Source organism: Manis javanica, chromosome 2, assembly GCF_040802235.1.
Source record: "Manis javanica isolate MJ-LG chromosome 2, MJ_LKY, whole genome shotgun sequence".
Taxonomy (NCBI): domain Eukaryota; kingdom Metazoa; phylum Chordata; class Mammalia; order Pholidota; family Manidae; genus Manis; species Manis javanica.
The window spans coordinates 88,357,956-88,383,750 of NC_133157.1; the positions used below are offsets into that span (position 1 = coordinate 88,357,956).

Genomic DNA, 25,795 nt, shown 5'->3' on the forward strand with positions numbered 1-25,795 from the left:
CATGACGGTGGGTAGTGATATGTGCCCCCTGAAGCCGGAGCATTAGCTCCCATGTTTCATGTGCTGCTGTCCTGGGCCAACCTCACACCGACAGAGTGTGCACACATCGTGTGCTTGAACAAGTGCCTGCCTAAGAAAAGTATATTGTCTTTTTGGACAATTAAAAGTGATGTTGATTATTGGCCTCTGGGAAATCACCTCCCTTGGAGCTGTGCACTGAGCCCTCTTATTTTCTTACTTCACAAACTGCAGGTCACCCCAAGGCTTCTGCCATTCTCTACCCAAATGCTCATGAGCCTGGGATCTTCGTCTCCCAGTCTGACTTACCTTCCATCTCTAGGCCCCCAAATCCAGCTACATATTGGGCATGTCCTGGCAGCTGACTCCAGACTCTGTGTGTCTAAATGGAACTTAGCCATCTCCTACTTCAAATTCCATCTACTGCTATTTTTGGGGAATTGTCTTAAGTCTAGTTCAAACTTTATCTTAATTACAGGAAAATAGCACTATAAAAATATTGAAACTGCCAACTGACCAGCCAGTAATTAAAAATGACTTCAGGAGAAATCCAGCTGCCTTACTGTTGGTAAGCAAATGAACTCAGGCAACGGCTGATATTTGCATTTGGTGTTAAAGCCAGTAAACCACCAGCCTAGTCACCTTGAGTTGGAGGAGAGAAGCCAACCTGATTTTTTTCCCCATGACTTCTTGTTATGCTAGGTTCTATTTTCTGGAAAATGTAGCTTTCTTTAAATTCCAGAGTACAGAACACTTGAATAAAAGATAGAAACGTAATTCAATTTGAGATTATGTGATAAAGGCAAAAAGTGGCTAAACACACATTGGTACATCACTGGAGAGTATATGCACATGTTCTTCAGTTTGGGCCAGACAGTCTCACAGATGACAGTGTGTGTTAGTTCAGGGTCATGTTAGCACTTGAGATAACACAGTTAGTGATCCCACTAAGTCTTCTTGTCTTCACTTGAGCCACATGTATTAGCTAACATACCCTATTATGTGTGGATAATAGCTATTTGCACACTGACCTCCAAAGTCACTCAAGGAAGTAAAACCTTCCCAGCTTTGCCTGAGAGGGACCGGCCCCCTGAGTATGGGGGAAGAGAGCATTTACTTCCCAGGGAAATGGTAACATGGGAGCCACTGTCCCTCTGCCTCTGGCCGCCTTGTGTGATCCTGGCCTTAGCGATGGCCGTGACAAAAGCCAGTGTTTCTGAAAGGTTCCACTGACTTGGGTTTTATGACATGAACTTGGACCAAATGGACATTTTTGCTGTGTCTAATATGACATCAGTATAAGTGGATGCTAGGAGTATTTCATCTTGGAAGTTAAGGGAAATATAAAGTATGGTGTCTAGTTTTCAAGGAAATTATTCATTCATTTATCCATTCATTTAACAACTTTACATTGAGGGCCAACTATGTACCAAGCCTGGTCCAAGGTGTTGGGGATACAACAGTGACGGAAATAATCAAACACAAAAAATTCCTGCCTTGTGCTACTTACATTCTTTTTGGAAACTCGTATGTCTGGGCTCTTGAACAAAGCATAATATCTGAAAGATTCCTATGTGGTTTACTCCTTTTTATTGATGATAAGTATTCTGTTGTATGAAGGTGCTACAGTATGTTTATCTGTTTACTTGTTGATGGACATATGGGTTTCCATTTTAGGGCAATTGTAAATAAAGCTGCTGTGAACATTTGTGGTCAAGTATTTTTGTGAATATGTATGATGGTAAATTACATATAAACTGAATAAGAAACTGCTAAACTCTTCCCCAGAGTGGTCTTACACTGCCACCAGCAATATATGATCTTCCCGGTTGCTCCACATCCTTGTCAGCATTTGATGTCATCAGTGATTTAATTTTAGCTATTTAGTGTCTTGGGCTGTGATGGTCACAGTAGTTTAATTTACATTTCCTTGATCACTAAAAATGAAACCATCTTTTCAGTCCACACTCTTGTGAACTATCTGTTGGGCCCTTTGCCCTGTTTTACTGGGTGTTTGTCTTCTTATTGAGTTATGGGAATCTTGTCTGTATACAGTTCCTCTGTCAGAGGTATAAAATGCTTCCTGCTTGCCTGTGGTTTGCCTGCTTATTTTCTAATGCTGTCTTTTGATGAGCAGGAAAATTTAATTTTGTTAAATCGATCATTTTTTTCTGTTATGCATCATGTCTAAGAAATCTTTACCTTTGCCTACCTCAATACCATAAAGATTTTCTCCCATGTTTCCTTCTGTACATGTTATAATTTTAACTCTTATGTTTAGACCTGAGATTCATCTTAAAAGCAATTTTTGTGTACAGTGGTGAGTTACAGATTTGAGTTTTCTTCCATATAATTATCTAGTCGTTCCAGCACCATTTTTGAGAAGACTGTCCTGTTCTCCTTGAATGACTTGGTGATGTTATTGAATATCAGGCGATCATATGTGAAGGTCTGTTTTGGGGTTCTCTGTCATATTCTGTTGATCTGTCTTTACACCCCAATTCCACATTGTCTTGATAATTGTAATGTAATAGTAACTCTTACAATCAGGTAGTGTCAAGAAACCATAATTATTCTTCTCTTTCATGATTGTTTTGGTTATTCTAGTACCTTTGCATTTGCATATAAATTCTAGAATAAATTTGCCAATTTCTACAAAAGAGCCTACTGGGAATTCTTTTAACTTTTGATTTTGAAATAACTTCAAACCTATGGAAAAGTTACAAAAATAGTAATAAGTAATACTATGTGCTCTTTACCCAGGTTTACCAATTTTTATAACTTTGCCATATTTGACTCATTTCTTCTATGCATATTTGCAATTATTAGTTTTTCTGAACTATTTGAGAGTGGGTTGCACTTATTACACCCTTTTGCCCCTTAATACTGCTGTGTGTATTCCCTTCAACAATATTCCCTTAGAACTGTTTCCAATTCAAGATATATGTCTTTGAATTGCCATTGTACTCCCACATCTTTAATGTCACAGTAATGCTATTTAGATCCTGCTCCTCAGTACAGGATTTTCACCATACTGCTCTAGTCTCCTTCCCTCTGAAACAGTTCCTCAACCTTTCATCACATCGACATTTTTGATGAAGGGCAGTTATTGTATACGCTGTCTCTAAATTTGAGTTTGGCCAATGTTTACTCATGATTAGATTGTGGTTATGCATTTCTGACTAAAATCACACCTGGAAGTACCTGGTATCAGTTTATCCATTATTGTAATGTTAATTTTGCTCACTTGGGTAAAATCCATTTTTCTCATAATACAGTTTGTTTTTCTCCTTTGTAATTGAAAGTAATTTGAGGGGGAAATCCTGTTATGATTTGATGAGGTGGTATCGCATTTTGGAGAACTGACCTTCTTTTTTTAAATAAATAAATAAATAAATAAATTTTATTTTGGTATCATTAATATACAATCACATGAGCAACATTGTGGTTACTAGATTCCCCCCATTATCAAGTCCCCACCACATACCCCATTACAGTCACTGTCCTTCAGCATAGTAAGATGCTATAGAGTCACTATTTGTCTTCTCTGTGCTATACTGCCTTCCCCATGTCCCCCCTATAGTATGTGTGCTAATCGTAATGCCCCTTATTCCCCTTACCCCTCCCTTCCCACCCACCCTCCCCAGTCCCTTTCCCTTTGGTAACTGTTAGTCCATTCTTGGGTACTGTGAGTCTGCTGCTGTTTTGTTCCTTCAGTTTTTTCTTTGTTCTTATGCTCCACAGATGAGTGAAATTACTTGGTACTTGTCTTTCTCCACCTAGGTTATTTCACTGAGTATAATACCCTCTAGCTCCATCCATGTTGTTGCAGATGGTAGGATTTGTTTTCTTCTTTTGGCCGAATAATATTCCATTGTGAATATGTACCACATCTTTATCCATTCATCTACTGATGGACACTTAGGTTGCTTCCATTTCTTGGCTATTGCAAATAGTGCTGTAATAAACATAGGGGTGCATATGTCTTTTTGAAACTGGGCTCCTGCATTCTTAGGGTAAATACCTAGGAGTGGAATTCCTGGATCAAATGGTATTTCTATTTTTAGCTTTTTGAGGAAACTCCATATTGCTTTCCACAATGATTGAACTAGTTTACATTCCCACCAGCAGTGTAGGAGGGTACCCCTTTCTCTGCATCCTTGCCAGCATTTGTTATTCCTAGTCTTTTCTATGTTGGCCATCCTAACTGGTGTGAGGTGTATTTCATTGTGGTTTTAATTTGCATTTCCCTGATAATTAGCGATGTGGAGCATCTTTTCATGTGCCTGTTGGCCGACTGAATTTCTTCTTTGGAGAAGTGTCTGTTCAGATCCTCTGCCCATTTTTTAATAGGGTTATTTGCTTTTTGGGTGTTGAGGTGTGTGAGATCTTTTTATATTCTGGATGTTAACCCCTTTTCAGATATGTCATTTACAAATATATTCTCCCATACTGTAGGATGCCTTTTTGTTCTGGTGATGGTGTCCTTTGCTGTACAGAAGCTTTTTAGCATGACCTGGTCCCATTTGTTCATTTTTTATTTTGTTTCCCTTGCCTGAGGAGATGCGTTCAGGAAAAAGTTGCTCATGTTTATATTCAAGAGATTTTTGCTAATTTTTCTTCTAAGAGTTCTTATGGTTTCATGATTTGCATTCAGGTCTTTGATCCATTTTGAGTTTACTTTTGTGTATGGTGTTAGACAATAATCCAGTTTTATTCTTTTACATGTAGCTGTTGAGTTTTGCCAACACCAGCTGTTGAAGAGGCTGTCATTTACCCATTGTATATCCATGGCTCCTTTATCATATATTAATTGACCATATATGCTTGGGTTTATATCTGGGCTCTCTATTCTGTTCCATTGGTCTATGGGTCTGTTTGTGCCAGTACCAAATTGTCTTGATTACTGTGGCTTTGTAGTAGAGCTTGAAGTTGGGGAGTCTCATTCCCCCAACTTTATTCTTCCTTCTCAGGATAACTTTGGCTATTCGGAGTCTTTTGTGGTTTGGAGAACTGACTTGTTAAAATTATTGAGTGTTCCAATCCATGAACATGGTATATATTTCTATTTGTTTAGGTTTTCTTTTTCTCTTCAGGGTTTTGAAGTTCTAAGTGTAGAGGTCTTGTACAAATTTTATTAAGTTTACTCCTAATAATTAAGCATTTTAAGTGCGTACTTCTGTAACATTAAATACATTCACATTGTTGTGCAACCATCATGACATCCATCTCCAGAACATTCATCTTCACAAACTGAAACTGTATCCATTAAACACTCACTGCCTCTCCCTGCAGCTCCTGGAACCTACCATCTTACATTCTGGCTCTGATTACTCTTTCATGTATTTTTAACATTACTGTAAATTATATATATATATATATATATATATTTATTTATTTATTTCATTTGCTAATTGTTTTTCACATACAGAGGTAAAATTATATTGACCTTATTTGTGGCCTTACTAAATTCATAAGTTTTAGTAGTTTTTAAATATATTTCCTAGGATTTTCTACTTAAATTTTGATATCATCTGTGAGTAAAGAGAGTTTATTTCTTCAGTTCAATCTGTAGACCATTTATCTACCAATCTATGTATCTCTCTATTGGTCTATCATACTTATCTTCATCCTCTGATCATAATGGTTAAGATCTCCACAGCAATGTTGGATGGAATTGGTAAAAGTGGACATCTTTGTCTTGTTTCTGTTTCTATGGGGAAAATGTTCCTTATATCACCATTAAGTAACATATCTGTGGTAGGATTCTCATAGATGATTGATTGATTTCTTATAGATGATTTTTCTCGTAGATACTTTTTATTAGATTGAGAAAGTTATTTTCTTTGTTGAGAGCTTTAGTGAGTGTTGGCCTCCGTCAGCTGCTTTTTCTATGTCACCTGAGATTATGCATGATTTCCCTCTTTGTGGTTTTGGTGATTGGTTCTTAAATGTCAAAATAACTTGTATTCCTGGGTTAACCCAATTGGTCCATCATTCATTTGTATATTTTCTTTTTACTTTTCTGGGTGCAGTTTGCTATTATTTCTTGGAGCACGGTGCCCCTTTTGATCAGGAGGCATCTCGGTCTGTAATGTCCCTGGGACATCCTTGTCAGGTATTTGTATCAAGGTTGTGCTGGCCTCATAAAATGAATTAGGAAGTATCCCATACTCCTTTATTTCTGTAAGAGTTTGTGTAAAATTGCTGAGGTTTCTTCCTTAAATGTTTGACAGAATTCACCAATTTCTGTTATTCAAGGCTGTAGTTTTAGTATGGGAAGGCTTTTTATTACAACTTCAAGTTCCTCAAGAGAATTAGGACTACTCTGAGTTTTTATTTCTATTTGTTCTAATATTGGTGTATGTTTTTCAAGGAATGTGTTATTTTTTTCCATGTTGTCGAATCTATGTTCATATATTTGTTCATACTATTTCTTACTATCTTTTAATATCTGTAGCGTCTGGTGGTGTCCCCTTGTACATTTATGATACTGGCAATGTGAGTTTTCTCCTTTTTCTTAATCAGTTTTTCATTAAGTTTTGTTAATTTTTTAAGGAATTAACTTTTGGCTTTATTGATTTTTCCATTGTTTTCTATTTTATTGATTTCTGCTCTTGACATTAGTATTTTCTTCTAATTACATCAGGTTTAATTTGGCATTCTTTTTCTAACTTCTTAAGGTATAAAACCATAGCTAATTCAAGCATTTAAATCTGTAAATTTCTAATTACTGCACTGAGAAAGAAAAGAACTTGCTGTTAGCTGCATTCCACAAATTTTTGGTATCTTTTATAGTTTTCATATTTTACATTTTCACATTCCATTTAAAATACCCTTTTATTTTCCTTGTATTTTCTTTTTTGAGCCCAAAGGTTATTTAGAAGTAAGCTATTTGATTTCCAAATATTTTGAGACTTTCTAAATAACTTTTTGTTCCTGACTTTTAATTTAATTCTGTATGGTCAGAGATTTTATGGTTGTAATTCTTCCAGGTTTATTGTGACTTATTTTGTGCTGAGCACATAGTCTCTCTGGATGAACATGCCATGTGCACTGAAACATGTATACTGTCTATTTTTGTGTATTGTTCTACAAATGTCCGTTAGGTCGAGGAGGTGGGTAGTGTTTCCACTGATGTTTCTTTACTACTTTTTTTGTCCAGTTCCATTAGTTGCTGAGACACAGGTGTTAACATTTCCAGCTATGCTTGCAGACTTTTCTGTTTCATCCTCCGGTTCTGTCAATTCTTGTCCATAAATTATGAGGCTTTGAAATTAGCTGCACTCATGTTTTGTATCTGTTGGGTAATACACCCTTTTATTTGAAGAATGTTTTTGCTGAGTATGGTATTCCAGGTTCACAGTTCATTTTTGCTGTTAGCGCATTAAAGCTGCATTCCCTGGTCCTCTGTTTCCATTGCTCCTGATGAGGGGTTGGCCACTATTTGTCATGTTCCCACTTTCCTCTTTATCCTAGGTTTTCAGCAGGTTGACTATTATGTGATTAGACATGATTTCCTTGGTATTCATCCTCCTTGCTTTTCACTGACACTTCTGAATCAGTGTCTTACTGTTTTTTAAATCAAATTTGGAAAAAAACTGATCATTATTTCTTCACGTCTCTTTCCTGACTCCTTGCATCTCTCCTGTCCTCCTAGGATTTGACTGCCTTTAAGTTAGGCCCCTTATACTTTCCCACAGCGCACTAGGGCTCTGCTTATTTTTTGTAAATATTTTTGTCTTTGTTTCTGTTTGAAAATTTTCTACTGACTGGTCAGGTTTAACAACTTTTTTTCTGTTTTAATCTATTTGTTGTTAATACCATCTAATAAATGGTTTGACAAGCTATCTGGGCACTCAAGAGACCCAGCCAAGTTGACATATAAAACTAATCATCACACCTGCTCTCTGTGATCCCTGTGGCTCAAAACACTCTGATTATCATTCTGTCCCTGCTGTGTATTATAGTAAATGCAGCCCCCTTAATTCTGGTGACTGAACACTGCCATTCGGCTTCTGCTACTGTAGGATCCTATCAGCCTCACTGAAAGTGAAGGCAAGGAAGGCTCAGAGTGAGCAGGGCTTTCCTTTAAAGGCCACTCATTATTTATATCCAGGCATTTTTCTAAGGTTTTCTTCAAACTAACTTCTAATTTTCACTTGTCCTGTTGTGGGGAGGCGCGGTCAGCCGTCCCACCTCCTGGCCCTCCAGAGAGAAGCACTTTCCATCGCGGTGTGATGGCCCCTTCCTTGGCTTCCTCTCTGTGTCCCATTTCTATTCCATGGCTTTTTTTAACCCATACTGTACTTATTTCTCTCCCTCCTCTCCTTGACCATGAATTTGTTAGTGTATAAATTCCCTTTTAATCTGTGTCACTAGGCCTTGCATCAGTGCCTGGAAGAGTTAGGAATGTAAATTTCAAAAATTAAATTTCTGTAACATTGATATTCTGCAGTTTGGTGAGCATATATTTCACTGTGTGGTTTGGGGTATTTTTATAGATGACAGCTTCTATCTCATCCCTTTCTTTGGACTCTTGAGTGACTAGTTTTACAGCCTTTTTCCAGCTCTTCCACTTGTCAGAGTTCCCACACTATGCCAGGTAAAGATAAAACATAATTTGGTTTGAAACTAGAAAGTAATACCCACTTGTTTTCTCAAAAACCTGAAGGACATCATTTTCCAACCACTGCTGTTTATGTGTTTGGACTCTCTCTGAAAGTCAGATTGGAAGCCCACTGAAACAAGTTAGCTGTGGCCCAGATGGGTGGCCATCAGCTCCATGAAGCATGTCTTCCCCACACCCTTTGCTTCCTGCTTCCTGTGGGCTCGTGACCAGGGAGAAGCCTACCGCGGGAGACCAGGCTTTCTCTTCCTTCACTTTTGAAGTGGAGAAAAGAAATTGCTCACTCTTGTGGGGTCAGCCTGAGGACTGGCTGACTCAAATCTCAAAACCATGGTTCAGCTGATGATCGTCAGAGTATGGGCATCTCAGTGATTGTCCTGGCGTTGGGGGCAAGTGCCCTGAACCCAACCTGCAAAGAATGGCCTGTGGGGCACACACCGGGGCAGAGTTGACTCATTCTCATGCTGGTGTATTTGGCAACTATAGGCATTGGTTTTAATTTAATCAACACTTAACTCCAGCTTGCTAAGAGTGAACAGAATGGGTTGACTATGCATTGTTAGCACTGTGCTTACATATTTAAACTCTATTAAGGATTCCTTGACCCATAGAAATAATGGCCAGTGAGCTTGAGATAAAGGCCCCCTGGCTCTTGCTGACACCAGGAGCTCCTTATTTAGACTATTTATAGCTCTGGGTTCTTTTCTTTGTGAAAGAGATTTTCTTCAGGGACTGAAAAGAAGCAGAGGAGGAAGAGAGCCAGAGGCGGCTGCAGAGAGGTGGCCTGCCTGACCCTCTGTCTCCACTGTTACTAGTGTGCAGGTTTTCCGTACGAGGGCAGACAGGCATTTCTGAGTCATTTGGTGGAACTGCACACAGTGCAGAGTTCACTTGGGCTTTGTCTAAATCAGCATAGGATGGAATGGCAAGTGTTAGGCTAATGGGCAGGTCTTCAGATTAGGTAGAAAACGTGCCACTTAATTACAAGCCTGAGGCACTCGTCAGAGGTTTGTCCTGAAAGCCCCAGGCCCCTCTCCTTTGCTCCCCAGCAGACGGCAGCCCTAATACAGCTGCTGTGCCCACTCTAGCTGTCTCCTTGGAGCATCCTGAGGGCCACTTTAAAAGGCATCTGGGCACTTACAGTGGCTGGTCTCATCGGCTGAAGGCAGGACTAACAGGGTCTGTGGGAAAGTATTTGGCACAGCCGCCAGCAGGGACGTGGGCAGGCTGTCCCTGCAGGCCTGGGAGTTTGAGCTGATGGCAGGGGGCAGACTGTGCTTTGGTGAGCCTCCTGTTTTGTCCCCCAGATTTGTACATACAGTCTGTGCTGTCTCCATAGCAATCATGGGGTCCCACCCTGTTGTATAAGCACATCTCGTGCAAATTGTTTGAGGGTCAGACTTTTTGGAATCCTCTCCATTGTTTTTCTCCATATCAGAGATTTCTCTCCTACAATTTAATTCCTAAAGTTTTTTTATTCTCATGAAAGCCTTGCTGCGATCAGTGGAAATTTATGAGTTAGTGTACTGCTTTTGTGCAGTTTAAAGGTCAGATGAAACATGTTCATGTTTAACATTCTGTGTATGTTTGTATGTGTACATGAATACTTGTGTACACTTTCCATCTTTCACACCCAGTCCTCCCCTGGTTCCATCCCCCCTTGAAGATGCTGGATATTTTATGTAAGTGAATAGACTTTATATTTGAGAGCAATTTGAGATTTACAGGAAAACGGAACAGAAGAAACAGAGTTCTCATATAACCGCCGCCCCCCCATCATGTGTACCTAGCACATACACACTTTCCTCCTGTTACTAATATCTTGTGGTGCATTTGCTAAAATTGATGAGCCAGTATTGATATATTTTATTAAGTAAAGTCTCTAGTTTACATTAGGTACATTCTGTGGGTTTGGACAAATGTACAGATGACGTGTGCCCACCATGACAGTGCCCCCCAGGGCTCTGCCTATTCATCCCTCCCCGCCAGCCCCTGGAAACCACTGACATTTTTACTGTCTCCATAGTTTTGCATTTTTCAGAATGTCATAGAGTTGGAATCATACGGTACGTAGCCTTTTCAGATTGGCTTCTTTCACTTGGGAAAGTGCACTTAAGGCTCCTCCATGTCTTCTCGTGGCTCATTTGGTCTGGGCTCTGAATAATATTCCAGTATCTGGATGTACCACAGTTTGTCCATCACCCACTGACGGTTATCCTGATTGTTTCTGAGTTTTGGCCATTATGAAGGAAACTACTATAAACACCTATGTGCAGGTTTTTGTGTGGACATAAATTTTCATTTTATTTGGGTAAATGCTAGGGAACAAGATGGCTAGATCTTAAGATACTGTATTTAAGAAGAGGAAACTAATCAGAGATACTTAACGCCTTCCCCACACTTACAAACTGTGTGTCTTTACCAGAGATGACTACCACGAGGACGGGTTCTGCCAGCCGTACCGGGGCATCGCCTGTGCGCGCTTCATTGGGAATCGGACCATTTATGTGGACTCGCTGCAGATGCAGGGGGAGATTGAGAACCGCATCACAGGTGGGAGTGCAGGCCTTTGTTGTGAGACTGTGAGTGCTGGCGCAGCCACCTGCCATAGAGTAGGCGTCCACCTGTGTGTGTCCTGTACTACCTCAGACAATATGGCCCTGTTCCAGGTGTTTTGCAATAGAAAGTCAGAGACCTTTGGTACAAGCAGTTGCAGTTGATCACAGATTACCCTAAAATGCTGCCATATGCATGCTCAAGTTAGCAGATGCAGATGACATGGACCATACTTCTAACATACTTAAGCAGGCCAACCGTGTGGGTCCGGAGCCCTGAGCTGCCTTGACCTCACTATATCACCAGGGCCTCTGTCCAAGGGTGACCACACTGCAGGCAGGCTGGCCCACCACCCCCTCCACTTCACTTCCTTGTCCTGCCTTCCTGACTCTCGCACCCTTTCAGAGTTGCTCTTGTTGAAAAGTTCTCGGGACTGACTTGAGCTGTTTGGTAGAGAGGTTTGCAGGCTGTTGGCCGTGCAGGAGGGTGCTGCGGCAAACTCAGAGCCGAGGGAGCCCCAGCTTCCAGGCAACAGTCAGGCCATCAGCTTCCTGCTTCACGGTGTGAGATCATTTAGGAAAGAGGATGCTCGCCTCCATTTCTTAGGAGTCACCGTCTCTGGTTGGTTGTCAGCCCTCAACACACCCACTTTTACACGTTGATGTAAAGGTCTTCTTGGGGGAATTCTTTGAGAAGTGAGACAGTGAGTTAGACCAGACGCCCTGCAAAGCCCTTCTCCTCCTGTCCCTATGCACCCCACAAACACATGCACATTTCTCTCTCCAGACTGTACAAGGAGCAAGGACAACCTTGTGAAGGGGACAGATATTGCAGGCTAACTGGGTTCTCTACACAGCAGTTCTTGACCCTGGGTGCCCACTAGACCCATCAGCCTTCCTCTGATGCTGGGCTCCCTGGGAGATGTGTATAGTTTGCAGAGAGGCTTGTAAAGTGCTGCCCTGAGAAGGGGTGAGAACGCAGATCCCAACTGGAAACTCACATAGGTATCTCTGAAATGCCCTTTGACCTCCAGGTCAACCCTGGCCTTATTTCCATCCTCAGTCTGGAGGGACTAAGGTCATGGTCATGGAAGGTTCTGGTGGGGCCTGGAAGGTGCTGTTGGTCTAATGGGAGGATGTTTTGAATACATTAGTATCTCTCATTGGAGATTTAAAGTAGAACTTCTCAAACCTTGTTAACCCTGACATGCAGTAAAAACTATGACTTAGTGTGTGCATGCATGCATGTATTTCATAGAACTGAAATGAGTTACAGAAACAGCATTCACCCTTAACAGAAGTATTGCACTTGGCCTTTTCTCTTCAGTTTTATTTCATTAAAGAAAAGAGTTGGTTACAGCCTTAATATGAACCATGCCCTCTGACATCCTCCATTTTGTTCTAATCATCTTTTAAAATGCTTGCCACAGACTCCAGAATTAATTTTGCATCCCACTAATTAGCAAATGCTGAATCAAGACACAAAAGTACCACTCAGTTATTTCTTCAGGAATTGATTAGAGGGTGAAACAACTCAGATATCCTAATAGACTGATTTTGTAGCATTTTTTAGATAAAAGTTTAAAATGAGGATTATCTAGATTTGTGGATTTTTGGAGAAATAAATTTCTCTAGACTGACTGACTTGTGATTTGGAGACTGTAGAGATGTTCTGCTTGGCAGAACTGGTTCCCTGGACTCTGGGGGCTTCCCAGGGAAGGGGGCCCAAGAGTGCTTCAGGGTGACATATGCATGCGGACACGAGCCAGGACATGAGGACCTCCTCGGTGCCTACAATGACGTTCAGAAATAAGCCTCAGGATATGTTCCCGGGTTGTGGGGAGGAGAAATCCTAAAAGGGCCAGCCATGACATCCTGTCAGTGGGCACCCAAAAGAAATCCCGGGTTTGGCCTTCTCAGACAGTCTTTCCCTGCCTGGGCGTCCAGGCCAACACGGGAGACAGCCATCCTGGTGGCTGCCAGCTCCCCGGTGATGGGATTATGCCGGCTTCCAGCGGGGTTCTTCGACCAGCTTCCAGAGTCCTTGCAGCCTAACCGCTGTTCCTCAACTTTGATATTGGCCAGAGGGGACCAAGAGGACGAGGACGATGTGACGGGCGCACTGCAGTGCCTCGGACATAAGCCTGCTACCAGACTCCGGGGGCCATTCGCCTCACTGCCTCTTTATAGGCTCCATGTGGGCCTTCATCCCCAAGGTGCCATCTCAAGAATCACTCTGGATGGATAAAGACACAGGTCTAGAAGGGACTGAGTGTCCACCTACCCTGCAGTGACTGCGGGGCTCAGGGCCAGCTCATCCGGAGGAGCTGCCCTGGGGTCGCTCAGGCAGTGAGCACTTGCAGCGCCACCTGCTGGCCGCGCCAAGAGCGGCACTCCAAGGCATGGATGCAGCTGGGTTCCCAGACTAATTCCAGCCTCTCCCGTTTTTCGCCGGGTCTCATAGGCTGTAGGCCAAGGGGCTTCCCTTTCTTTAGCTGCCCCACATCAGATCGTGGTAAACCGGCTGTGGAGGGGAGGGGAGGAGCACCTTTCCACCTGCCACAGGCCACGCGGCTTCCCTCACCCACCCAGACCAGGCCCCGCAGCCCCACCCCTTCCTCTCACTGTTCTCCCCCCCCAACCCTCCCCTGTGCACCCCGCCCCCTGCCACTCCTTCGTCATTCTGCTTCTCAGGGGTATGTCGCGGGTGCTGGTCGTCCATCTGCCGGCACACACTATTCCTCTGCTGGGGGCGCCCCCGCCTGCTCTCCGGAGGCCCCCAGGCTGCTGCAGGAAGACCAAGGCTGGTCCTCCTCCAGTCTCCGCTTCTAGAGGCTGCCCTGTGATGGCGGGGCCCCCAGTTCAGGACAGGGCTTTAGGAAGTGGCTTTTGGGTCTGAAATAAGAATCCTCCTGTCACGGAAGTCTTGCAGATGAGTTTTAGTGCTTGGATTTCCCTCTTTGTTTTTACCCTTTGATGTTTCTAAGTGAAGCCCTGGGACCAGGGACATCCTGGGTGTGGTGCGGCTCACGAGCTCCCTGGGGCCCTCTGTGAGTGCCTCTCCCAGGTCTGCACAGGGTGGGGGCTAGGGCGCCGGGAGAGAGATGCGGCCCCCCACCTGACGCGGTGTGCCCCCGCAGCGGCCTTCACCATGATCGGCACGTCCACGCACCTGTCGGACCAGTGCTCACAGTTCGCCATCCCGTCCTTCTGCCACTTCGTGTTCCCGCTGTGCGATGCGCGCTCCCGCGCGCCGAAGCCTCGCGAACTGTGCCGCGACGAGTGCGAGGTGCTGGAGAGCGACCTGTGCCGCCAGGAGTACACCATTGCGCGCTCCAACCCGCTCATCCTCATGCGCCTGCAGCTGCCCAAGTGCGAGGCGCTGCCCATGCCCGAGAGCCCGGACGCGGCCAACTGCATGCGCGTCGGCATCCCGGCGGAGAGGCTGGGCCGCTGTGAGTCCCCGCGCTGATGGGTCCACGGCCTGGCCCTTACACCGGGCCACCATGGGGGGACGGGGCCCATGAGGAGCAGGGGTTTGGGGGCATTGGCCCCAGGCTTGCACCCCAGTGGGGCCCTCCTTTCTTGGGTACTCGGGTAAGTCATTCTGCCCACCGGGAGCCTGGGCTAGACAGGGGCACTCTCAGTGCCTGGTGGCTGTGGCTCTCAGGAGCAGCAGAGGAGGGAGGGTTGGCTTCCAAACCCGGGAGCACTGCTCATCACTGATTGCCTCAGGGTTGCCCCTTCCTCCAGTGGGGACCCAGAAAGGAGGCTGCGTTTACTTCCTCAGGGAGGCTGGGGCTCCCCGAGTGTGGCCAGGCACCTTGCATATGTGAGGTCTCAGCTGCAGGACTCACTCTGTATGATCTGGGACAAGTTGTTTACATACCGATTCCTTGTATTATGTGGGGTAATAGCTACTAACCCTCGGGAGCTGGAAGAAAGATTGAATGAGTTGATATTTAGAAGTTCTGAACAGTGCCTGCAGCCGCTAAGCACCCCTAGAAGTGATGTTATTCAACAAACACCCCCTGCCCCAGGCTGGCTAGAGAGTGCTGTGTCCTCTGGGGCATGGGTGATGCTTTGGCTCTGCTCACACGCAGGTGGACCTCCCTGGGTGGCAGAGGGGGCATCTGGGAGGTTCATCTCCCCCCAGCACAGTTCAGTTTAACTTCTGGGGCAACTGAACAGGAGATGGGGTTGACATTCTCATTCAGGATGGGGTGATGGGTCCCAGAGGTGGATTCGGGGCCATAGAGTAGCTTCCAAAGTGTCTTCTTCCCTTTAGATGATGGCCCCAAATGTAATTTGTGCACTTGGGAATTTACTTAGAGCTGTTACTTTGAATGGTGCTTCTCTTGGGAGTGATGTAAAACTCTGGGGTCCTTCGGAAGCTCCACTGTGGGCCCACAGGTGAAGTGGTCCTCTTGTTCTCTTCTGGAGCAGCTGAAGAAGGCTATCTCTTCACCCCCAAAGGAGAGGGCTTTCTCTTCTTTTGTGGGCCCCTTAACACATCCTCTCCTGCAGACCATCAGTGCTACAACGGCTCCGGCACGGAGTACAGAGGGACGGTGAGCACCACCATGTCGGGGCACCAGTGCCAGCCGTGGGCACTGCAGCACCCCCACAGCCACCAGCTGAGCAGCGCAGACTTCCCCGAGCTTGGAGGGGGGCACGCCTACTGCAGGAACCCTGGCGGGCAGATGGAAGGGCCCTGGTGCTTCACACAGAATAAAAACGTACGCATGGAACTGTGTGACGTGCCCTCCTGTAGTATGTATTCCCTCTCTCTCTTTTTTAAAATGTGTTGACTGTTGAGTGCTCTGTGTGGTGATGTGAGAAGGAGGCTGTGGGCACCTCCCCTGTGGCACCTCCATGGACTTTGTGGTGGTTATAAAGGTAATATCTGGTCATTATAGGACATTTCGAACTATTGCAAAGCCTGAAGAATAATGTACAAACTAGCCCTCATTTCCTCACCCTGTGAGACTGCTTTCACATCGGAAGCCTTCTGTCAGCCCCCGTGTGTGGTCCTGGGATATTCAGTTTGGCATCTGGTTTCTCCATTAACATCTCCACACAGTATTTTCTGACATCAGTAAAAATGCCTGTTGCAGTTAGAGCCAGCCCCGTAGCCCGTCCGGAGGTGGTGGCATGGTACCCCTCCCCTCCCCCCCTCCTCCCCATTTAGCTCCCGCACAGAGACTTGGCAGAGTGAGGAAGAAACAGATCTTAAATCTCTGAACAAGTTCTCCTGCAGTTTCTCTGTTAAATTATAAATAGTAGAAGAGTGTCATTAGTAGTTGCAAACTTTACAAAGATTACTATCTTTATTTCACTCATTTTAGTCACTTTACCAGCTCCCATTGGCCTCAATGCCTGAGATTCAGTTGCTCTCTAGGTCTTACATTTTGGAACCTGGAGGGAGATGGTTGGCATTAAATTACTGTGAGCAGATGCATAAAGAGATGAACAGGTGAAGGAAAGCCAGGCTCACATTCACCTGGAAACCTAGCGGCCTGGGGCCCGGCATGCCTCCACCCTGCCCTTGAAGGAAGTGAAAAGCGGTATTCATTACCGCTTGTGGTGTAACTTGGCCATTCCAAATTTGGCACTCCCTTTAATTCAGCAGGTCACATACAAATCCTCAAGATTGTGTGTCCATTGCAGAAATAAGAATGAAAATGTCAGAAGTGAGATGATAGTATAGCTACTCTATTGAATGCTACAGTTGTTTAAAAAAATTTCCCGTGAGGAAGGAGGCTCATGATGTCCTGTTAAGGCAAAGAAGCGAGCTGCAGGCAAGAGCTGGTTTCTGTCTGCTTGCTGCTCCTTCTTCCCCCGCCCCTCCTTCCCTGCCCTTCCCTTTCCCTCTTTCTTTGTAAAAGAAACAAAAGGAGTAAAAATTCTGTCGTGTGTGCGTGTGCACACATAGAGACCCCTATTTCATGAAGTTCTGCAAAGACACATACCAAACTTTTAGCAGCAATTTCCCAAGACCTTACAGAAATGTTAAAATATAAGGCATTTTTACGATGAGCAGTTATTGCTTCTGTAATTAAAATAAAACATAAAAGCACATATGTTCTTTGACCTGGAAATTCCAGGAATCTGATATGGCAGAAATATTTGCACTTACAGCGCAGAAATGCAAAGATACTTATTTCAGAATCACTTTTACTAGCTAAAGAAGAAATAGACTGGTTGTTTACAGTAGAGGCTTGGGTGATAATGACAGTACATCCATCCACAGAATAGTGTGCTGCTTGAAGAATGCCCAGAGCTATCTGTCTTTGTTAACTGTGTTGATGTCTAGCTACATACCTGTTTGTATATAATAAACGTATTACACACACACACACAATTCTGCCCCAAAACTGGGGCAGGAAGTGTGGATGATAGGAATCTATCTAAAAATGAATTCTATTTAAAAGTTGACCTTGAAAACCTATATGAAGCTGCTGCTTCTGTATGTCAGAATAGTTGGGTGTCAGTGGTTTCATGTTTAACTTAAAATACACAGAAAACTTTAGGTGCACACCAGGCTATTGACTGGTGTAGGCTTTGGTGAAATAGGTTATTAGGAATTACTCCGTTTTCTGTAATACTACAATTATTAATAAGCATGTTCTGTTGGTGATTTCAAGAAAAAAATGATAAAATAAATGGTTGCACAGATATTTAAATGGTGTTCACATCTCTGATCCTGGCCTGAGGGTCGCAGACTCTCCTCCGGCCTCCATAATGAGAGTGACCCAGGGTGGCTTCCAGAACACCTGCCTCTGGAGTGGGACCAGGGCAGTTTTGTGTGTGGCTTTATTTGAGTCTATCTTATTTTAGAGGCAGCTGGGAAAGACAATGCTTTCTCACTTAGGTGCTCATAGTGTTCATTTTTAGAACTGAGTGAGCTCTTTCAATGGACACGTTGACCAGAAGTCATAGGACATCCGGTCTCTTGCAGTCGTTCACCCGGTTAAGGAGAAAACTGCCAGGAGGAGAGGAGGTGGCATCTGGAGAGCTCAGTGTTCCACCAGCTGGAAGCTCCCGGCACTGCATATGCCGGCGCCTGGGGCGGCGGGGCCTGGGGCCACTACAGCCCCTGCGCGTGCCCGTTGCAGCCTGCCGCTCGTGCCTGCCTCCTTTCTGCAAGTCCTGTAGAGGGAGACAGAGCACTGCGCTTGGCTGGCAGAAAGGACAGCCACAGGAATCCTCAGACCCTTTATACATCTCACTGTCGCTTTTCAAGAATTCTTGTGCCCTGTTGCATATTTTATTGGGTCAAACCCACTGGCTACCAGGGCTCTTTTAAATCAAATGCATTTTGATTATCTTAAAATAGTATGGGTTCCCAACACAAAATGGGGAAAGTCCTAAAATATTGAATGAAAGAAAGGATCGTTTTCATTCCAGTCCTGGGTTTCCTTGCCCGAGGAGGGGGTGTCAGGTACGTTCTGTCAGGGTCGGTGACGCTGAAACAGGCCGATGGAGCCTCCTGTTTGCCCCGGGTTCCGGCATCAGGAAGAAAAAGGGGCGGGGTCATCACGATGGTAAGACCTTCCAGGCGCCTTTGTTCTCTCTGCTCCGTTTGTTTCTGTGGGGGCAGTTTCAGACTGTCTCATAAACCCAAGCGGACTGTGCATTTTTTGTCACGTCACCCTTTTTGGTTTGAGGTGCAATTTTGCCCCTTACTACAACTTACCTGCTTATCCACTGGTGCTGAACTTTTTCCTTTGGAGCTGGGAGGGGGCTGCTGGAGGACTTTGAGCTGAAGAGGGGGTGTTTTCAGAATACTCACGAAGCCTTGCTGTTCACAGGTCCCCAGGACAGCAGCAGGATGGGGATTCTGTATATCCTGGTCCCGAGCATTGCGATTCCCCTCGTCATCGCGTGCCTTTTCTTCCTGGTCTGCATGTGCCGGAATAAGCAGAAGGCTTCTGCCTCCACGCCACAGCGCCGGCAGCTGATGGCCTCGCCCAGCCAGGACGTGGAGATGCCGCTCATCAGCCAGCATAAGCAGGTTGGCGCGCTCCCCTGCCTGGGTGGCAGCACCACTCCCGGCGGAGTGAAACCTGTGGCTTTGGGTCTTTTAATTTACCCGATACACACAGTTCTTTTCAAGTGCCCTCCATTTTGCCATTTCTTTCTCCAAATCACGTCAGCACTCCTGTGTCCTTTGGAAATGAATGGTGGGCATGTTGAGGATCCACGTCCTGCAAGCCCTGGGTTCCTCTGCCTAGACTGCTGCTCTTGGCCTGGGCAGAGGGCATGTCCTGGCTCTGCAGCGCCTCGGCTCTCCTGACGGGACACAGGCAGAGGGCTCAGATCACCCCGCCACCCGAGGCCTATCTCCCTTTGAGGGGTCTGGGCCCTGATTGGTCAGTTTGCGGCTGGCTTGGCTTGGCTTGGCTTGGCTTTATTACTATTTTGGGAAAGGACAGGGTGACAGTCTTGTAGCAACAGGTGTCCCTTGCCCACCCCTCCATGCCCCAAGAATTCTTAGGATGTGAGAACACACTGAAATCCAGCACAGGAGAAAGCCTGTCACGGCCCGCCTGGTCTCTGTGAAGGGACCTTTGCAAGCTTTGGAGGAAAAATGACTGTGGTCTGGGCTTTGAAGGGGATCTTCACTGTGGTCAGGGGGAGAGTGGGCTTGTGCAGCTCTGTAGCCAGGAGTGTCTCTGGGTGTTTGCCGGGGTGCAGGGCCGGTGAGGAGTGGTGCAGGCTGGACAGCAAAGAGACATGGAGTCCCCTGTGGCCAGGATGGGGGAGCCAGATGCACAGAAAGGGTCACAGGTCATAGAGGCCAAGAGACACAGGGTTCCAGAGAAACACAAAGGGTCTCGCTGTGATGAGCAGTGGTGGCTGGACCCCCATGTGTAGGCACATGTTGGAGAGCAGCAAAGGCCTGGGATGGGGGACATAGCTGGGAGAGAGCAGGCATGATTCTGGGACAGCTGGAGCCCAGCGTGGCTGTGCTGTGTAAGAATAGGTACCCATGCTCTGCAGCAGTCTCCTGGCTGATTTGGAGTATATAGTGTGTAGCCTGGTTGGGACCCGCTGAAGTTGCAGTACCCTCATGGAATGAGTGTGTCTGAGAGCAGAGGGCAGTGTGCGCACAGGCTGAGCCTGGGACATCCAGGACCACCCTGTCCTCTGCAAGGTGGGGGCACTGGGACTGCCCCGGAGCCCCCCACCCCCAGTGGCCGTGCTCCCCTCTCCTGTCATGGGGTAAAAATATCTCATTGGGGCTTCTTTTCTTGGTAGGCCAAACTCAAGGAGATCAGCCTGTCCACAGTGAGGTTCATGGAGGAGCTTGGGGAGGACCGGTTCGGGAAAGTCTACAAAGGCCATCTGTTTGGGCCGGCGCCCAGTGAGCAGACTCAGGCCGTGGCCATCAAAACGCTGAAGGACAAGGCGGAAGGGTCGCTCCGTGAGGAGTTCCGGCATGAGGCCATCCTGCGGGCTCGGCTGCAGCACCCGAACATAGTGTGTCTGCTGGGCATGGTCACCAAGGACCAGCCCCTCAGCATGATCTTCAGCTACTGCTCACACGGCGACCTGCACGAGTTCTTGGTAATGCGCTCACCCCACTCGGATGTGGGCAGCACAGACGACGACCGCACTGTGAAGTCTGCCCTGGAGCCCCCCGACTTTGTGCATGTGGTGGCACAAATAGCTTCGGGCATGGAGTACCTGTCCAGCCACCACGTGGTCCACAAGGACCTGGCCACCCGCAACGTGCTCGTGTATGACAAGCTGACTGTGAAGATCTCAGACCTGGGGCTGTTCCGGGAGGTGTACTCGGCCGACTACTACAAACTGATGGGGAGTACACTGCTGCCCATCCGCTGGATGTCCCCCGAGGCCATCATGTACGGCAAGTTCTCTGTGGACTCGGACATCTGGTCCTATGGCGTGGTCCTGTGGGAGGTCTTCAGCTATGGCCTGCAGCCCTACTGCGGGCACTCCAACCAGGATGTGGTGGAGCTGGTGCGCAGCCGGCAGGTGCTGCCCTGCCCCGACGACTGCCCTGCCTGGGTGTATGCCCTGATGATTGAGTGCTGGAACGAGTTCCCCAGCCGGCGGCCCCGCTTCAAGGACATCCACAGCCGGCTCCGGGCCTGGGGCAACCTGTCCACATACAACAGCTCTGCGCAGACCTCGGGGGCCAGCAACGCCACTCAGACCAGCTCCCTGAGCACCAGCCCAGTCAGCAACGTCAGCAACGCCCGCTACGGGGGCCCCAAGCAGAAGGCCCAGGCCTTTCCGCAGCCACAGTTCTTGCCCATAAAGGGCCAGATCAGACCCCTGGTGCCTCCTCCCCAGCTCTACATACCTGTCAACGGCTACCAGCCAGTGCCGGCCTACGGGGCCTACCTGCCCAACTTCTACCCAGTCCAGATCCCGGTGCAGATGGCCCCGCAGCAGGTGCCGGCCCAGATGGTGCCCAAGCCCGGCTCCCACCACAGTGGCAGTGGCTCCACCAGCACCGGATATGTCACCACTGCGCCCTCCAACACGTCTGTGGCGGACAGGGCGGCCCTGCTCTCAGAAGACATTGAAGACGCGCAGAACACCCCAGAAGACACAGCCCAGAGCCCCGGGCAGGAAGCCGAGGAGGAGGATGGTTCCGTCCCGGAGACAGAGCTGCTGGGGGACAATGAAACTCTGCAGGTGGACGAGGCCGAGGTCCAGCTGGAAGCCTGAGGGACAAGGGTGTGCGTGGGGTGCTTGGGGGAAAGATTGAGCCCCAGGGGTGCCTGGCAGGTGGGGTTGGTGGCCCAGGAGGACACGTGGTGACTGGCGCCGCCTGCATTTATTTCCTTGGAGGTCGATGGGTGCCAAGCAGGGCCTGTGCTTTGGCTGGGAAAGCAGATGGCATCTTCCCTCCATCTGCACGTGGATCATATATGGAGAAACTTTGGGGAAATAGGCCTCCCAAGGTGGGAAGGCGGGACCTTGGCTTTGAGACTCCCAGCGGCTGCTGTTCCCTCTGCTGCCCCCTGCCAGCAATAGTCTCCCTTCAACTACCAAAGGTCAGCGGGAACAGGACATGGCTGCCTGCCACCTGCCAGGGTCCCATCCAAAAGGGGCTTCTGAAATGGGAGTTCTGTGCTAAAACAAAATGTGCCTTAAAAGAAACTGATGTAGTTTCGTATTTTTGTGAAATGATTTCAGTTATCCTGTATGTGTATTTTGCCCACTTTTCCAGAATTCAAGGAAAAGTGTTTCTTGGCATGGAATGTCACAAAGGAAGCCATGTTGTATAAAGCACAGTATTGTTACTTTGTTAGAATCATGTACAGACTGTAAGTGTAATTTATATGGTTTCTGTGTGCCATTTTCACTGAAGTATTTTGAGCTTTAAAAAATGACCTAGTAATTTAACTTTTTGTGCTGCCCACTTTGGGGTGCCATCTGATTGTATGTTGGTCTGCTTGTGTCTGAACCACATGTCAGCGAGGTCCCTGCATTTCACAGCCTATGGGAGCAGGTCTGCAGGTGCTGCCAGCCTGCGGGGTGGGGCTCCCTTGTCGCTCCTAGGCCTTAGGGCTCACCTGTAGCTCCCATACCTTAGGGCTTACCTGTAGCTCCCATACCTGGCACATCCAGTACAGCAAAACAGAACAATTGGTTTGCCCTCTGTAGACTGTGGGGGTATTAGGCCACTTTGGAAGGTGCTGCATGACAGAGACCATGGGTTTGGGGTGGGCGCTCACTAGCGATTGCATTTGAGTGAATATATGTGGCCAGGTAAATGTCCCAGGGCCCCTGACATTTTTAGACCTGGAGCCTGGAACTTCTGAGGGCCCTGGGATTGGGTCGGGGGTGGGTGGGGCCACCTGTTCCTCTGCCCCTTTAGCCCAGCGGCCGGCCGAGCCAGCATCACTCAGGAGCAGTGGCCCCGGGACTTGTGGTCAGGGGAGGGGCTCAGCACACAGCTGCAACCTGGTGAGACCTGGAGGAGCTTCTGCCCACCAGCAGGCATCCCCTGGGCCTTGCCCTTGGCCTTGGATGGCCTGGGAGAGTTTCTGTTTATTGGGGTGGCACACCCCCTAGGGAGAGCCAGGACTCGGCTGGGAATTTGCTGCCCCTATGTGGACAGGGGCCCCTTGCTGCATCAGAAGCTCATGCAGGCCTTTTTTACAAAAGAGGCACTGCCCTCCCTGCTCCCAGGTGGTCCAAGTGGGTCCGGGAATGTTCATTTCTAACAAGTGACCTGAAGATGCTGATGTGCCCTCAGGGCCCACTGAGAGCCTCAAAGCCCAGCTCCGGTGACCCTGGCTGGCCAGCACGTCGGGCCACCCTGACCTTGAGGTCCATCCTGCCCACCCCTTGCCCTATTGCCTGGCTGTGATGGTGCTCATGGATGGAGCCACACACATCAGTAAAGAAAGAAAATGTCCGAGTTGCTTACCCTGCGGTGAGGGTGGGTTCTCCGCGGGGGGCAGAGGAGGAACGGGACTGGGGTTAAGGACCGGGAGCCCTGAAGAGCCCCTCTCCTGGCAAGTGTGGGCTGAATTGCATATTCAAAGAACTCAGGGTTAAATGGAGCTACTTCTCATTTCCACTTATCTGAAAGAGGAACTTAACGTTATCTCTAATTTGGTACACCTGGTGGTTAGCTGTTCGTTGAGACCTGAGAGTAAAAAATGGGAAATAGTGATTTGGCTGCTCTGTCCGCGGCAGAGTCGGCAGTGAGCCGCCCCTGCAGTTTACCGTCACCGAATCCCCAGACAAGAACACAACGTCCCAAGCCACTGACGGCCCCACAGAGCGAACAGGGGAGATTCTGCAGAAAGACATTTGGAGGGTTTTTTGGGGGAGTGGGGGAGGTTTTGATTTGGGGAACTTTTTTTTTGGCCAAATATAGCGTCTGCTTGTTACAGCTTATTCTAATTGTAAAAATCTCAGTTCATCTTTAGAAAGATATATTGAGCTTTTAAGCCTGCGCTGTTGAACAGAAATGACTTAGTTGGGATGTTCCAGAACAACGGGACTTGGGGTAAAGTTGCATGACTCAGGTAAATGTCACTCATACTGTCCACCCAACAGCAACCTGTCCTCGGTCATCCCAGGAGGGAGATTGCCACAGCTACTGAGCAACTCACGGAAGTGCAATTACTTTTTAATCAAGCCCTGTGAAGCCACGAATGCCTTTTGCACTCCTTATATTTCTTGATAAATGATCCTTGCTGAAACAATCTGTCAAGAGCAGCGGCTGATTTTTCTGTGCTAATTTTAGGGTGTCTGACTAACTGCTACGGTGTAAAACAGCTTCCCACTAAATCAAGAAAAGCTCTTGCTGCTTTCAACAGGGAAACACGGTGTAAATGTGCTCCCTTTAGACTTAGTTCCACCTTGCAGCTTGCTGTTGATAGTTATTTTCAGACACTGATTTTACAACTATGTTTGGGATGAATCATACACAGATGTTGGTTCTGTGTGAGATTCTTATGGGAACTTTTTAAAGTGTTTCTGAGATGAATTTTTAAGAAGGTTGTGTCAAGGTAGACTGAAGTCAGGGTGCTATTTGGAAACCATGCCAGCATGAGGAAGGGTGACCTTTCCAAGGTCTGACCTGTTCCCACCTCACCCATTTTCCCCTCATTGGTCCCTTAAGTTGAAGAAACTCTTAGGTATTTCTTGGCCTGGGAATTAGTGAACATTCAGTAATTGGCTCTTGAAATGAGAATAATGGTTTATTTAGGTAGAGAAAGCCCAGATTTAGGCAACGGACACCGGCAAGAGAAGGCCTTGCATCCCACGGTGGGCATGCACCCCAGAGGAGGGCACAGTGATAGCCCACACTGCCCAGTCTCGTTTACCCCACAGGCACAGGTCCAATGGGTTGTGGTTCTCCCGGGCCACTTGTTTACAAACTGAAGGTCTGTGGCAACCCACTGTTGAGCAAGTCTGTCGGCACCGTTTTTCCAACAGTGTCTCCTCACTTTGTGTCTCTGTGTTACAGGTAGTAATTCTCCCAATATCTTAAACTTTTCATCATTATTATGTTTGTGATGTGATCTCCGATCAGTAGTTACAGCTCACTGAGAGCCCAGATGATGGTTGGCTTTTTTTTAGCAATAAAGATTTTTAAAATTAAGTCATGTACATTGTTTTTCTACACACTGTGCTATTGCACATTTATGTACACATAACATTAATATGCCCTGGGAAACAAGAAATGCATTTGACTGACTTGACAGCAATACTCCTATCTCTGTGGTGTGCCTGAGTGTAATTAGTGAGCAGCTGATTACAATGGGAAGCCCCTTCGCCGGCCCTGTGCACCCTTCTTCCCTCCACCCGCCTCCAAGTGAAGTGTTACTGACTCCTCGTGGCTCTTTCTGGTGTTTATGTATATATAAGTAAACACCTGTATCTTTTTTTTTGTATTATTATTTTTTATTTTGGTATCATTAATCTACAGTTACATGAAGGACATGTTTACTAGGGTCCCCCCTTCACCAAGTCCCCCCGACAAACCCCATTACAGTCACTGTCCATCAGCGTAGTAAGATGCTGTAGAATCACTACTTGTCTTCTCTGTGTTGCACAGCCCTCCCCGTGCCCCCCCACATTATACATG

General features: G+C 46.9%; 1 protein-coding gene across 2 annotated transcripts in view; it reads left to right on the forward strand.

Annotated features, from left to right (window-relative positions):
- ROR2 (receptor tyrosine kinase like orphan receptor 2) overlaps positions 1 to 25,309 on the forward strand; it is a 199,491-nt gene extending 174,182 nt beyond the window's left edge. The window contains exons 5-9 of one of the 2 annotated variants that reach the window (XR_001855653.3): positions 11,073 to 11,200; positions 14,343 to 14,657; positions 15,730 to 15,941; positions 19,017 to 19,219; positions 20,467 to 20,694. Coding sequence is in view for 1 of the 2 variants with exons in the window: in XM_017676241.3 (XP_017531730.1) it covers positions 11,073 to 11,200; positions 14,343 to 14,657; positions 15,730 to 15,975; positions 19,017 to 19,219; positions 20,467 to 21,909 (2,335 nt within the window). In the remaining variant the exon portion in view is untranslated. Of the gene's footprint in view, positions 1 to 11,072; positions 11,201 to 14,342; positions 14,658 to 15,729; positions 15,976 to 19,016; positions 19,220 to 20,466 lie in introns of both variants that reach the window. The other variant, XM_017676241.3, reaches the window with a different exon arrangement.
- The last annotated feature ends 486 nt before the right edge of the window (positions 25,310 to 25,795 follow it).